General features: G+C 38.6%; 1 protein-coding gene across 2 annotated transcripts in view; it reads right to left on the bottom strand.

Moving 5' to 3' along the window:
* The window catches only part of LOC132196638 (SLIT-ROBO Rho GTPase-activating protein 1-like), a 33,793-nt gene that overhangs the window by 11,656 nt on the left and 6,382 nt on the right, over positions 1–15,755 (bottom strand). The window contains exon 1 of one of the 2 annotated variants that reach the window (XM_059619437.1): positions 8,409–8,685. The exons of the other annotated variant lie outside the window; for it this stretch is intronic. Within the exon in view, the coding sequence (XP_059475420.1) occupies positions 8,409–8,481 (73 nt within the window). The 5' untranslated portion in view covers positions 8,482–8,685. Of the gene's footprint in view, positions 1–8,408; positions 8,686–15,755 lie in introns of those variants that run through there. 2 annotated transcript variants of the gene reach the window in all.

Here is a 15,755-nt window from a genome sequence, read left to right as displayed (position 1 = left end):
GGATGAAGTGATTTTTTTTAGCCTTTTATATTCCATTGTTATTATTGTTAGCTTTTACGATATTTTCTCTTAATATCATATTGTCGGAACTTCAATCTTCAAATTCGGATTAAGACATCATCCAACAAAAAAGTAAAATTTTAAATTTTCTGCTGTTTAATCATAAATAAAATAAACCTTGCAATAATTTCCTTGTTTTTTGAGCGGGAGATAAACAAGACTTATACAACTTTTATTGTTGGATGTCTCTTTATTTTCCCAAAAATGCCCCAAGGATAAAATTCCTGCTGATGTAATTACAACATCGCTGGAGCCAGGTTGCCGCGGCTTAATTGCAGCACCATCAGCGGCCATCACAATGCTTGGGATGTCAATTAAACAGTCAAAACGTCACTTCCTGACGGAGCTAGGCTGTCCAGCTATTTTATTTTGGTTCAATTGCTTGTCGGACCACACAAAAAAAAATAGATGGGCCAACACCCAAATTTGAAGTTAATATTTATTAATTTAAATTTCACATGCAGATTGCTGCAAATATTTAGCAAATAAAACACAAAACGGGTGGTGCTTAAATTAAAACAAACGAGTTTTGCAGTTAAGCAAGTAACGAGTTTAGTAAGTTCTGTCGCCGCGTGAGGAAAGAGCATTACTTTGAGTCTGAAAGGGTTAAGAAAAATGCTAAGTTGGTGCCCTTGAAGTGCGCAGCTTGCAGTGGGAAAAAAATCAAACCTGGTGTAAAATACACAGCACAAAGACTTGGCTACTCACACGGCGGTTATACATAATTGGCCGGACAGCAGCAGCCTCATCGCGATGTAATTCTCTGAGACAAAGTATGAGTGCCGCGTGTTGAATTAATCAATAAACTCTGGGCGAATGCGCAGCAAAGCAGCGGTTGCTCATTTTCGTTATTAAGAGAGACACGCATGCTTTTGGATAATCTAAAAAGGCTGTCGTGGGTAGAGTTTAAAATTTATTTTGACGCCGAGTGCAACTCAATAAATTTACTGATAAAGATAACGTTTTTTCGACTGTCACTTTCAAATCTCTTTTGCTTTTTATAACAATATTGCCACATATAAAATGAGCTTTAACCACACAAGCTTGGCATAGGAAATTTTTTTAAGTGGCATTGAATTGTACAATCATGCATTCCTTTTGGCTTTTTATAGGCAGATATAGGAAAATATAATTGGTCTGGAATCCGCAAGAAATTCTGCGTGCAGCACGTCACGATTCCATGTGGTCAACACGCCTAATGGCAGAGCAGCGCCACCAATGGTGACTGCTATTGAAAATCACCAGCGAGGAGCCCATTTGCTTTGCGCGATGGCGAACAAAGGATAAATGATGATGGGCAGCTTTTAGAGGAATAACGCGCGCTGGCATCACTTTTATTTTTTTGTGGGGTAAAAGAAGAGCTAATCATCTTTAGGAGAAATTGTTCTTTTATGCCAAAGCTCTGGGCTATATATCTAGCATCTCTCAAAAGAGCTCTCGCTGCAATTAGCTCTTGAATTCTTTCCGAGGCCAATCCAGAAAACAAAATTGCCTCAAATATTATAACAAAAGACTAGAAACAACCAACATGAGAGAAAATTGATACGTCTTTTCGGTCAGCACTTCATTATTTGGTACATTTTTTTTTATAAATCTGAGCATTCAAACAAGTGAACCACAAACGCCCATTTGCCCGCCAGGTGCTCAAAACAGGTTTGAACCCTGGCATACGCGGATAAAAGCCCAAGGTCGGAAAGTTTTGATCTGCCAGCTGTAAATAAGTAACGAACAACCGGCGCGAGTTTTCCACTCGTGCAGATTGTTTGGGTGAACAGACGATTTTGCTGGCCTGCTGCCTTTTGCCACAAAAGCGGCCCGAATTAGAAAAAGCGCAGCATTGAGAGAATTAGGCACCTGCCCACTTTCGAAAAGTAATAATAAGACGCTGCGCCATTAGCCCCTTTCGTAAGTGACACTTGAGCACGTGTAATAATAAATATAGCTGCAAGAATGGGGTGCATGTTGGCCCCATCATCACGTGCGCGGCAGCGGGGGAGGCTTACAAAACCAATCTCATGTGTTCGCCGAAAAAAGCTCTGCGTGCGTCTTATTGTCTTTCAAGAAGGGGATTATACGATCCGCAATTTGCGAAAGGGGGAAGGTGCAGGGGTTGCGGACAGTGTCTGATTTGCAAAAAAGTTAGGAAATTTTAGTTGCAAATGGTATTTATGAATCTATTTCGCAGATAATATTTTTAAAGTTAATGCAATGTAATTTGGTTGAGAGAAGAAAGCAAAAAGATATTTCAAATAAAAAATTTTAAAACTTTAAACAATAAAAATTTAAATACAATTTAACAAATTGAAAAGCTGACTGCTGCTTTTCCTATTATTTTGCTCTTAGTACTAGCAAAAGAAAACTGCAGCTTTAATTACATTCAGGACAAAGCTTTATTTCTGACTTTATTTTAGGCCAGAACTTCAGCTTTCTTATAATTCAATGTTATATATAAAAAAAGAAATTTATTTTTATATTGGTTTTAAAATTGTAAGAAAATTTAACTCTTGTTGCAAGTTAAAAGAAACTGCAACCCGGCGTCGAGGAAATGGCTGCTGAACCCAAAATTATAGTCCATAACAGAGGGCCCTCTTGTTGACTAATTTAACGAGCTGCAGATGTTGATGCTGGCCAGAGAGAGAACATAATGCTGTCGCCCCAATTATCGCTTTCGACCGTAATTAGGTCGCATCCTATTTTTTCCTCGTCGCCCATATCTCTCGGACTTTACTGGCTTAAGCGTTGATGTATAGGCCTTGCTTTCTTTCAACTCCTCGGAACTATTGCGCACCATTGGAACTAAATTTCAAGACGTCCCTCGAATGACTCACGGCTCAAAATATAATATCGGAACGTGCATAAAAAGCAGGCACTTTAGCAAACAACCGTCTGCGCTGCGGAAACACAAACGGGGGTTCTCTTTGGTGCTGCTGCTCATGGCGTCTCTTGCCTTTTTGCCATGGTCCTTTTTTTTGCGTGCCTTCAAATTCGTAGTTTGCTTTCGGCGGCTGATTCTCAAAATTGTGCGCGGGGAGAGCAATAAAGTGATTTTGAGGCGAGAAAATCGCTGATCCCGTTCGCCTGTGAATTATTTCAATTACTGTGGATTGAGGCACGCAATTTTGGAGCCAATAAAAAAGGTTTGCTGGGCCAAAAAGTTACAGCAGCGAGGCCTAAGGCATTATTTTATGCTCTAATATCGCAATCTCGGATTCTTACTATTGTATTATATGCCTATACAATTGCCATGTGGAGCAAATTAAAGAAAAACGATGTGTTTTTCAAGTTTATGAACACATTTTTTACTTAAAATTTTGTTTGAAGTCCAAATAATGACTGCAACAAGACTGAAAATAAGTTTATGAAATATATATAGAGTAATCTTTGTTGGTTGTGGATTAAAAAACGATAAAAAAATAACACCTACGTCTAGAAGTTAAATTTGAATTTAGAGCGATGTTTTGAATTAAATTTTTAATCCCAATTTTTAAACGAATTTCTTCTTCTTTAAAAAAGGACACAGAGAAAACGAAACATCGCTCTGTTGCCAGCCTCTTCACACAGGAGCAAAGATCAATTGAGGCCGCATCCATGATTAGCTTGCGTGGGCGTGTAGCCGCTGAGACTTTTTTGACTCGCTCCGCCGCATGAGCTGCCGTGTGGGTGGAAGGCGAGAAGGAAACCACCACAGCCGCTGAACTGACTCACGCACGTGGAGGCGCCTCTATTTTATCCCTGTGCGATGGCGTCGTGCGAAAAGAAGATGAGTCGGTCACGTGCGTGTGTCACCCTCCTATAGCTCGCAAATATTTCCGCTCAAGCTAAGAGACGCATAAAAAAGTGACGGAAGTTTTTACGTCAATTGCCAGATTAAATCTTACTCGTAAAACGTTACATACCGTTAATTTTACAACTTTTGAATATAAACAAACAAAAACAGGCGCATAATATAAATTGAAATATCTAGTTTTTATTAAAATTATTAATAATTAATAATCAAACTGAAAAATTCAAATAAAATGTGGCTGATTTTTTAAATTAATTCATTTTAGAATTAATTTGGTTAATGCTGCTTAAAAAAGTTTGTAATGAATTGTGTAAATAAATAAAAACAACTTGTATTTTCTGTTAAGTAAACTAATCATTCACTTGAATTTAGATTTGGCAATCACGACACGCATGCCAAGAGAGAAATTATCATTGGAGAGCGAAAATGAAGTTAATCATGCATGGCACTGATTGGTGAAAAGTGAAGGTTTCGTCAGTGCATCTCAAATTAGCCTGCAGCAGCAGAAGCGAGAAAGCTCCGGTGCTGCTTTTTTCGCCCGACAGAGAGAAAGAGCTGCGACGCAAAGAGTGGAGTGCTGCTTGTGACGACCCTCGGCGCGCTGGCGAGAAGGGGTTGGGAATTATAAGTTGATGATGTTAACCTTTGGTATAAGAGCAGCTGCCGAGAATGTCAACACTCAATCACAGCTCCCAGCAGCCGCCTTGCACACAGGAAATTATCTGCGTCTCGCCACATGCATTTGGTCAAGCTGGCCGCACACGCCCAGACTAACTCGATTATTTTTCCACCATCGAATTGACGGCCGACCCCTCCATCCGAGCATCAATAAATGAATTGAATTTGTGGTCCTTTTGATTAATTTATAATTAAGAGATTAAAATTCAAATTTATCATTAATATAAATCAGAATTAATCAGGCCTTCAATTTAATTTTTAATTAACGAGGAATCGTCAAATTTATAATTTAATAAAAAATAATCAAATTTTTTAATGATAATTGAGTATTGATAATTTTTTTTTGTACATTTTATTGCATATTTAGATCTATTAAAATCAAACTGATTAATTCTAATTCATATTTTACTTATCAAATGACCAATATTTAAGTTGAATTTTTGTTTTTAATATTAAAATAGAAAGTTTGAAGAAATTAATATTTCTACTTTTTCATTACATTTTGGAGCAAAACAATATAATCTTTTGAAATGTTGTTGAAACAGAAAATAAAATAAATGCAGGAAAAAAGTGCAAATTATTTGCAATTGCAAAACTGTTGCACGCTGCATTACATTCCATAAGTGCAGCCGTAATGGCAGCATCATTATAATCATGCGACACACCTAAGGCGAGAAACATCGCGAGCGCGACTGCCTCTTTTTGCAATAAAATTCTGCGCATCATATTTGCAAACATCAGAGCTGGCTGCTGGCTATAAGGGGGCTGCTGGTGGATGCCATTTATTGATCTGCCGCTGCCGCTGAGATGAGAACAGCCAGCCTCCCTTTGCTCCTTTCAAACGGCATCAGCCACACCCTGCACCGTTGCCGCCCAAAACTTTCGTGCAATCGCCTAATTAGGAACGCCCTCGCAGAATATATATGCAACCCTTTGTTTCGTGCACTGGGATGCAGGCGACCAGAGCAGAGGAGTCCTTCGAACGGACCATTTGTTGCATTCACGAGCGGCAACGTCGGGGCGGCGAGGGGGAAATTCAATTACAAAAGTCGGCGAGACGCTGGCGCAAGCTAGATTTTCAAATAACCTGCACCAAGTTTAAATATATCAAGCACACGCACCAGACAGCAAGGGGGTGGTCTGTGTCATTATGGGGGCCATAAATTAACCAAACTGGCACACAAAAGCGGGCTGATTCACGTTTTATTGGTCTGAGGGTCAACTCGAATGGCGAAATTAGTCCCCTCGGAGAGACAACAATAAAATAAACCATCAAAATACAAATGCAAATTTGTGAATTATTGTTCGGTAGGGCAGGTGGCAGCAATCAGTTTAGCTTTAAAATAATTTAGAGACACCCATTCAAACTACTTTTTCATTTTGTATTCGAGACCCCTGCAATTTTTAATTTTTTTCCTCCACAAGATAATTTAAGCAATCCGAACTGAATGGGGGACCAACTGAATGCTCAGCACACGAAGGGGAAGATGAATTTTAAAAGAATCTTCCACAATTGCTGCCCTCGTTTCGTTTTCAGCCGCCGCAAACTTTAATGGGATGCATCAGCGAAAAAAGCGGAGAGAGAGATAAAAGGCGTCAACGAGACGACGTTGATGCTCTCCCTGCCCATATTATGAATCTCTTTGGCGTTACCCTTTCTGCAAATATACACGCGCAAATGCTGCTCTTTTCCATATGAAAGGGCGGCGTGCTTGGTGCTGCTGCTTTGGTCAGGTCGATATACGAATATGCGACGTGAAAGCCAGCAGCAGTTCGTTGTTTTCCCAGAGCGTGCCTGTGTTGTTGCTGCACTGAATTGCTTGGGAAAATTGCGCTCTATTACTTTGGGCTCGCCGATGAATTTCATTTTCTGCCACAACGCACGCAATCACACGTCATTTTTCGCCTGTCGTGAATGATCAATACATATTTTTCTTTTAAATTCAATTTTTTTTCTTTTTTAATTAAAATTATTAATTCAAGTCGATATTTCAAAGCGTCGTGTCAGCTTTCTGAATGGTCACATAATATTCAATTCACTGTGCTGGGGTTCAGCTTTCACAAGAGGCTTGTGGGAACTTGGTTGTGGATTCTCATTCTCATCAGCAGAGTTCATAAGCCGTATCCCAGCGTGTATCCTTGAGCAGTGGCGGGATAGAAAAACAAACAACTACTAATTCTATTTTAATATTTAAATTCCTCGCCGTCTTGTACTCTGAACGAGCTTATTGAATTATGCAGCGAGTTAGCTCTCAGTCATTAACCGTTTTTAATTCACCCTTTGCATCAAACAAACAAGCATGCATGCCATAAAAATAATAAACAACGGTTCCAGCATTGAATTCCATAAAAAAAAAAATTATCAGCACGCACACGAGCTGCTCTGGACTCTTGAAAATATAAAATAGTTTGAGCTGCATTCTACTTTTGTTTATAAATTTGTCTGATAAGCAGTATAAATGAAGACAGCAGAGGAGCATCGAGCATAATTTTGCACGCGCCTGTACGGCCGTCTCATCTTCCATTTTTAATACTGGCACCAATATAATATGGCAGCAATAATCATAACTCTTGGAGTGAGTGCCCGGTGCTATTTTTTCTCTTAGGGGTCATCGCTTTTCATTATGCTCCACGGACATGCTTTCCTGCACAGCATTTTCGTGCGCAGTGCTCATAAAATGCCACTTCCAATTGAGGGTCAAAGCAGTCGGTGTTGATGGGCAATAAAAAATATTTGAGGGAGATTAATCAGAAACAGTAAAAAATGAGCACTTCCAAATAAAAATAAGAGTGCAGTATAAATGTTGACCACTTGAGAAATAATAAAATATTCCAATTAAAAATCTTTAAATAAAATTTTCGCCCCTACTGTCTTTTTAATGTGAAGAAAGCTTTATAATTTGCCCAAATTTGACGTCACTCCCTGGATTTTTATTTAAAGCTTCACTGTGCCAGTGGTGCGCTCGAATTCAACCCAATTCCCAACTAAGTGCCCACGTAGCTCAAAGAGCATCACTAGGGACGCTCTACAGGCTCACATCATACAAATGGCAATTATCTCACAGCCCATGCCCTCTTTCTCTTTTCAAGTTCAGTGTATGGGGGAGGCTTGACAAAAGCAGACAGAAATCTGGAGCGACTACATTCCACTGCTTTATGCATCCCCCATCAGCCTTGACCAAGGCTGAGTGCAACTCGAGTAATTTATGAAAATTTCCATCCCTTGCCACAGGGATTGGCGATAAAAGCAATTCAGCTCTAGGAGAAAACGGGATTATCGCGGGGCGCAGTCCCAAGGTCTTTCTCCTTGCTGCAGACACGCATAAAAACGTCCCCTAGCACTATTGGATGACTCAAGATTTATACGCAAGATCAAGAACAGGGGGTGGTTCTTTTATTTATTGCACTTCTGGGGGTAAACAGCAGCAGTTCAGACGCACAGAGGGAAGTGTGGCGCAGCACCTGCATTTCTCCACCACAATGGATAGAAAAAAGCTGTCTTCCCCTCATAACTATTTTCAGTTGTAAATTAGGCAGCAACTTAGTTTCTCTAAAAACATACGTTTAGGGAAAAAAGGAAAATACAGTTTTCTGAAGAAAAAAATAGATAATTGCGTGTGTTAGAAAACCGCTACTATAATTAGAGTAATTATAATTAAGTGCCAAACAGGCCAACTTTGGGCGTGAATGCAAAAACCTTGAAATTTTTTTATACAGCTTGTTCTTAGAAACCGTCTTAGAATTATTTTTCGCTCTATTGTGGCGAGCTTTTTATTGCGGTTAATTAAGAAAAACAAATGGAAACACACTAAATTAACCCACCACACCCCAAATAACGTTTTTTGGTTGAAATTTTTCAGTGAAATTTTAATTTCAGGGGTCCTACCTGGAAAGACGTCCCGCATCTCGGGACTCCCCTTGATCCACCCATTTCTTTGCTGGATGATGCACTGGAACATTTTGCCGGCGCCGCAGTGCCTCCCGGGAAAATGAAACTGGGTGCAAAGAGGCAAAAAATTGTTCCTCACTCCTCTCACATCGGTCCCGATTCAAAATCGGTTTGTTGAATTACAGTGTAATGCACTTCACGCCCGGCCGCGACCACGATCGACTCGCTTGCTTTCGAGGCCTCGGCATAAACTAACGGTGGACCTTCTCAGCATCACCGCCAGACCCTGGCATTGGAAACATCGCCGCCGCCACACCAACTGCACGCCCGCCATAATATCGTAGCGGAGAATCAACGAAATTTGTTCGCTCGCAGCCGGCGCGGCGCTCGCGCCGATTCCGATTGCTTTCAATTCTATTTCAAAGGCCCTTTTGTGAGCCGCGAATTCCGATTGCATCTATAATGCAGGACCAGACTGGGAGAGGCACTTGGGCTTAGTTTTTCAACAGATTTTTTATACCCCTCTCCGTTTTGTTAGATTCACGATCGCTCGTTTTCACACTTTTGTTTTTAAAACTGATTGAAAATCCCTTTATTCGAAGCACGTTTACATTAATTAAATGCGACGTTGATGCTATTTTTAACTTTTTTTGGCACATCAAAATGAATTTACAATTATATGGTGGCTTAAATTTTATATCTTTATGGACGCACAACCTTCACACTGCCTCTGACCAACCAAATCATAAAGTTGTTATGTTAAGGAAAAAGTTTAATAATTCTAATGGTTTCAGAACTTATATACCCAAGCTCAACATACATTAAAACAAATTTAATGGTTTATTGTGTTGCAACAAACTTCTATAAAATATTAAAAATTATATCACTTAAATTTTTTTAAATGATTTATTTTCTTAGGATAAATGTTTAAAAATTTGGTGCCCACTTTTGCTTTTTTATATCTTCAAACCCTTCTAAAAGATTGGAAACGCAAGTTAACATTCTTTTTTTTTAATTCGTAAAGGTTAATTAATGAAAATTTTTAGAATTTCATACAACATGTACTTGAAGCAAACCAGAAGAATGAGTTTTATTTCGTTTAAAAATTGTCGGTTTTGTGATTGATAGACCTCACTCCTGTTTTTTTCTGGCTTCTTAAAATAATATATATATGCATAAATAAGTGCTGCAGCCTCTCAAAAGTTAACATGGGGATTAAGACAGAGAAATTCCTCACGTTTGTTTTATGGTTTAAATTACTTGCGGGACTCGTCCAACCTTTTTTGCACTTAAGAGATTTTATAGCAAACTGTAGAGTTCAATGTCACCAGTAAAAAGCTGCATAAAAATTCTTAATGTTCTCAGATTGCAGAATAATTTTCCTTAGGGTTGATGACAGATCACATCAAAAATATATAATTGAGCAACAACCGCGTTAATTTACAATCTAAAAATATTTTTTCAATCTACTAACGAGGACTTATTTGGAATCGCAGTTGGTTTGATGCACGTTTACTTAATCACGACTTGGCCACTTTTCTCTTGACATTCACTTAACGCGGCTATTTGGTTTCAACTTTCAAGATAAACCTTTTATTGAATTTATAAACATGAGCACATCAATTCAAGAGCCGGTTGACGTTGCAGTAATTGATTACACGCTCCTGATTTGCATATTTGGAAGTTAAACCAAGCGCTTGATTTCATCTCCCATGTGCGACTTCAATCACATGCCGAATTCAGATTTTTCAATGATGGATGGAAGGAACAGCGATGCTCCATCGATCTTTCTTGGTTGCTTCAAATGAAGCAGTACATATGTACAAGTCTGAGTCATCTTTTTTGCTTATGTACTTCTGAAAGCTCCCTATATATATATAGGGGGACTTGCTGATTGATACCCACATCGCGGCTGCAACTGGAGGGTGTTCATTGGGTAGCCAATACAAATAAATAATAACATTATTGCGGCTCTCTTATATTAGTAAAAAAAAATGCAGCTGTGCTTTCAGTCAACGCGCTTTGCTCATTTCCATCGCTATTTTTGCTTGATTTAATTTGTTTACAAATCTTCAAATTTCTAGTTATGTTGCAATATTAGCGTATTCTCAATTTGTAATATTTATGCCATTAAAAATTAAAACCATATTATGGAAAAAAAGAAAAAATAAAATAAAAACGTCATTAAAATCTAGTATAGTCAAAAAATGATGTTAAATATCGCATTAAAAATGTTTTTGTTGAAATTATAAAAATTTAATCTATCTGAGCGTAAGTAAATTTTTATAGCGATAAATTCACATGTAAAATTTTGAACTGGAGTGCTGGCTTCGATTTGCTTTGCCAGTCGCAAAACCACCGGCCTAGAACTCCGTTTGAAATTGGCTTAACCTGCAAAAGAGCTGCAAAATATTTCAAATATTAATTTCTTTGAAAAAAAAATTTTAAAATCAAAATAGTGTTTCCTGGCAACTGTTGATAACTTTTTTTAATTATTTATTTCGTTTTTTTTACTCTTTAAAGATAGTAATTCTCATGCAAGTGCATACTATAAGGACATTAAGGAGTGATATTTTGCATTTTTACTATTCGACATTTTTTAAATGTGGACTAATAATGGCCAAAAAAGCCGTCTGAGCCGCCGATCGAGTGTTTAAATAATAGCAAGCGGTGTAATGCCAAAAAGTAGTGCGCAAAAAATATGTTCTCTCGTTGATAAAAGCGACTCCTGGCAACACTCTTGAAATTTTTTATTATTCACATGCTCATCAGCGCTGGCGCAAATCCAGAACCGCAAGTGCTACGAAGTTGCCAGCGATAAAGCATTGCATTAATGTGCCTCGCTTCGACATTAATGACACTGCCAGAATGTGTTTCCTAATTTGCATGATCCAAAGGTGATTGCAATTTTTCTAAAAAAATATTTCCACAAAAGGAATAATTTGCGAAGAAAATTTTTTTCTTTAAATTCGTGGAATGAATTTCTCTCATGAAAAAGTAGGGCTAATATACAATTTACGCACTAGGTTGAGGAAAATCAATGCAAGGAAGGAAGACTGCAGTGTTTTTTTGAAACAGAGGGTTTGTCTTTGAATGACAAAACCCCCCTGCGATAATATCCACGGATGGAAATAACTTTTGTCCACAGCTATAACTCATCTGCAGTGACAGTTTTCCCGAAATAGAGTCGCATTCATGCCGTAAAGTGAGAGCGGAAAATTTAATCAATGGGCTGTGTCCTTTGAATGAAAAGCCGCATTTGCGCGCACCGCTCCGCCAACAGACGTCGAAACTGTTCCGAGAGCCTCCGGAAGAGGCGCTTCAGAACAGTGCACGTTCAAGACGGCTCGTTAAAAGTCAGAGTGGCATTTTTTTTATTCAAACTTATCCTCCACTAAAAATTTCCATGACGACCGTGCATGTCTTATCTTATTAGGCAGGCTGGCACACTCATTGTCCATTTTTAAGTCACCGAAAGTGTTTTATTATATTCAGGAAACCCTTGGTGAATAATAATTGTGTGCTCCTCTCCAAAATAATGCTGCTTATAGCAAGCCTGCGAAGATAATTTTTATAATGATATTCGGCGGCAACTTGGCGCCACCAAATGATTAATATGTCTTGGTTAGTATTTTTCATAGAATTTTCCTGGTGAAAGGAACGTAAAAAATATCAACAAAAACTTTTGAAATTATTAAAAAATGAAATTTTTAATCAAAATATAAATATTTTCAATAAAAATTTTTGTATTCATGGTTCAATGAACAACTCTATTTCATCCTCACTCCTCACCTTCCGCTAAAGAATGCAATTTCCTGAACAAATTTCATGCGTTACCAATTTGTCAGCTGGCTGTGAAGCACGAAGTTACTCAAGCGGGAAAAAAACATAGAATAAAGTTCAAGTTATCAACACAATATAATGTGTGAAAAAAACACTATACAGGCTACAAAATTAATCAAAATTCCAATAACACTGCAAATTAAAATATTTGAAAGCCGACTTGCTTATTGGGGCGCTAGAGAGCTCGATTTTTCGCAGTATTGGCATAACCTAGAAATAGAATGGTTTTATAACAGCATGGACAATGGAACGAAATAATAAATAAGCTTGTCGCAGGAGACGCAGCAGGAAACCGAGCTGGCCGTTTGCCCAGCGCCTCTCTTGCGTCCATGTATCCGCACGGAATTCTGCACAAATGCGCAATTGTTATTTCGGCGCGAGTGCGTGATGGGAAGTCGGAATATAAAGAAGTTTCCTCCCCACAGCTCTCCTCGCGACACATTATTGAAGCAACAAACTTAACGCCTTTGCCTTAACCTTGGAGCCATTCGTGGTCTGATATATCGCAAATACTGACCCATCTGTTGATCCCTAAAGAGGAAAAGTCGAGGATTTTCGCATCTCTTGATTTAATCCTTTATGATAATTAAGTGATCACAAGTCTCTTTCTTGACCTCCACGGGCATAATTGCATAAAAAATTGGCGCCAGCCGAACAGTTACAGCTCGAACCAATATAAATTTTATTAATTGCGACGGGAAATGGCACATGCTGTTAATTTTTTGCAGACGTCAGGTTTTTCCTTTGAATCTCGTCAGCTACAATAAACAAGCCGTTCATTCCGTGAAGTATACAGAGGGGATAATAAAAAAAATGTTTAATTTGTAGCCAATGAACTTGATTTTATAGGTTCGACAGCACAAAATGAATAAAACCATCTGCAGTGCCATTGTGTCTTGACCTTTGATTCTTAAAATTGCTGGTCTGTTAAGTTGATTCTCCATGAAATATTCTTCTTTGTAATAATTTTAGCAAAGAAATAATGGTGGAAAATTTTAAATTGTGAATAGCGATCATAATCAACTATTATGGGTACATGTGATGAATTTTAAATAAAATTTGCACGGCCAAGGTTCCTTTGCGTGTCACCCTAAATGGGCATCACCTGCCATTTATTTTGTTTTTCTTTCTTTTGCAGAAACGGCGTGATAAACTCGAGGACACATTGGGAATTGAAATGATATTGGAGAGACAGGACAAAGAAATAATGTCACTTGTTTTGACGTTTCCCTTTGCAAGTGATAGATTAAGAACACATGGAACTAATCACGATGGCTGAGCCGCCCGCCAACGCCTCAGCCGCTTCCCACATACACAGATTGATCGCCATGTGCACTTTGTGTTGGCCCCCGGCATCAAAACAAGTCGCATTTTTTAAATCAGGCACTCTGATCTTTTTTGCGTACGGTCTCTTTCTTCTTTTGGATGCGCGTATGGTTTGGGCGAGAGCGGAAAAGTCTTAAACGTCCGGCGCCAGTGCACCATGTGTGTCTCGACTATTAAACTATCTAGGGGAGAACTAACATACAATATGTTCGTCGTCTCTGCACTAAAATGGAGATTCGCGCCGCAAAACGAGACAGTCGATAAAATTTTTATTTGGGTCAGATTCACTCGTCGGCGTGATTTTTGGCGCATCGTCAAATTATTCTTCGCCGGAGAAAATTTTGAGTGGTCGGAAGGAGGCATTGGCCTTGTACTTCCAGCTGCCGCAAACGAAACTGGTGCTCGGATGTCTTCATTATACGCAGACTGATCTCGAGCAATTCCCTTAGGACCCAAAAGCCAACTCATGTTACTGGAGATCAATAATGAGTAATGACGACCTTTCCCGCTCCCTTCCTAGCTCTCGAGTTTGCCGTGTTGTTCTGCCTCATTATTTGGACGCTGGTCGACGGCGGATTTGATGAGACGGCTTTTATTTTGCAAGGGGCAGCTGAATTGGATTGTGGGCATATATGTGAGAGTGGCAATTAAATTTGCATGCGGCACTGAGCACATTACTGGCGATCTTTGTGTAGCAATATAAAAATTTGTTGCTGGTATTATTTAAAAATATAATGTAGCTGGGTTCATTAAAAATATTTTATGTACAGAAATCTAGCAAAATCATAAATATTTAGCAAACTTCATGAAAGTATTTAATTTATTTCGCTAAATAGGTAAAATTTGAAAATGACAACAAATTTTAACTTAAATATTAATTTAAGTTAAAATAATATTTTATTATATATATTATTTTGTAAATAATAAAATAAATTGCAGGCATTTCTTTGAAAAATTCAATTACGGATTGATAAATGGAGATTTATTTATTAATATTTTTATTCGCGAAATATTTCCACTGCATGGAACATTAAATAAATTCCAAGTGTGTTTGTAAAATATTCAATTTTTTTCTTTGTCTGCTAGTAAAAAATGTTTACTTTATAAAGCAATTTGAAATCAATATTATTCAAATAAAAATTATAAACTGAAATGTTAATTAGAAATAGTCATTTCTTCATTCATTGTGATAAAATGTATAGAATTTAAACGATGTTTGCGTTTGCAGCCATTTGAATGAGCAAGAAGTTATCAACTTTTTTATCCTCCACCGTTATCGAACGTGACGTCTCGCTGCCGGTTTCTGAGTGAGCGCAGAGAGTGCTCAACTTTTATGAATTTGAGCTGCAGCGCTTTCAGAGCGGCGGGCGATAATGACGCTGTTCACTCTTAGCAAGTTGACAAGTGACATTTCCTAAATAACAAAGAGAAAAGGCGCCTGCCATTTGATTCAATTTGAGTGCGCACCAGCAGTCCCCTGGCTCAGTCTATTTTTGCGCCGGATTTCACTTTCGACATTAATAAAATACAAGGGCAGGCAGTCTGTGAAACAGGAAAGGAGCAATGGTGCGAAAATCAATGCATATACACATACGTCGCATACAAAAATATTTATCCGCAGAGCCAATATAAATGAACACATTAGTACTGACACTGGGTACAAATAAACGAGAGGAAAATTACTATGCGCGCAGCCAACAGTGCAAAAATAATTCTGCTCAGGTGCCTACCCAAAGTCAATAAACATGAATATGCATCGCTCTGCAATTTAATATCGGTGTATTGCAAGCAGCGTGTGCACTCTGGAGCTGCGCAAATCAATCTCTATTAATACCACTGTGAGCTCCAATGTCACCAGAGGTAATTTTTCGATCCGCCGCTAAATGGAAACGTGCGAGTGAACAATATCAAAACCGCACACGCGTGAAAGAGCAGCCTTGGTGCGGTGGATAATGAATTCATTACTCCAGCACCAGCGTCTTATGGAAGTGCCAGAGTTTTAGCGCGCCGCGCACTCAATTAGGAGAACATCACTGCGGAAAATTGCGCAAGATAGCTCGCATTGGTCTTGTAATTAAAGCGCCTGCTGCTCAGATGTTTTGAGCAACGTATGCACACAGAATAATTACTGCACTCGTGATAACAGACTTACAAAGGCAAATGCAAACCACATTA

Source organism: Neocloeon triangulifer, unplaced genomic scaffold, assembly GCF_031216515.1.
Source record: "Neocloeon triangulifer isolate White Clay Creek 2 clone unplaced genomic scaffold, ASM3121651v1 ptg000001l, whole genome shotgun sequence".
NCBI classification, from domain to species: Eukaryota; Metazoa; Arthropoda; class Insecta; order Ephemeroptera; family Baetidae; genus Neocloeon; species Neocloeon triangulifer.
This window is presented reverse-complemented; position numbering and strand designations above follow the sequence as displayed.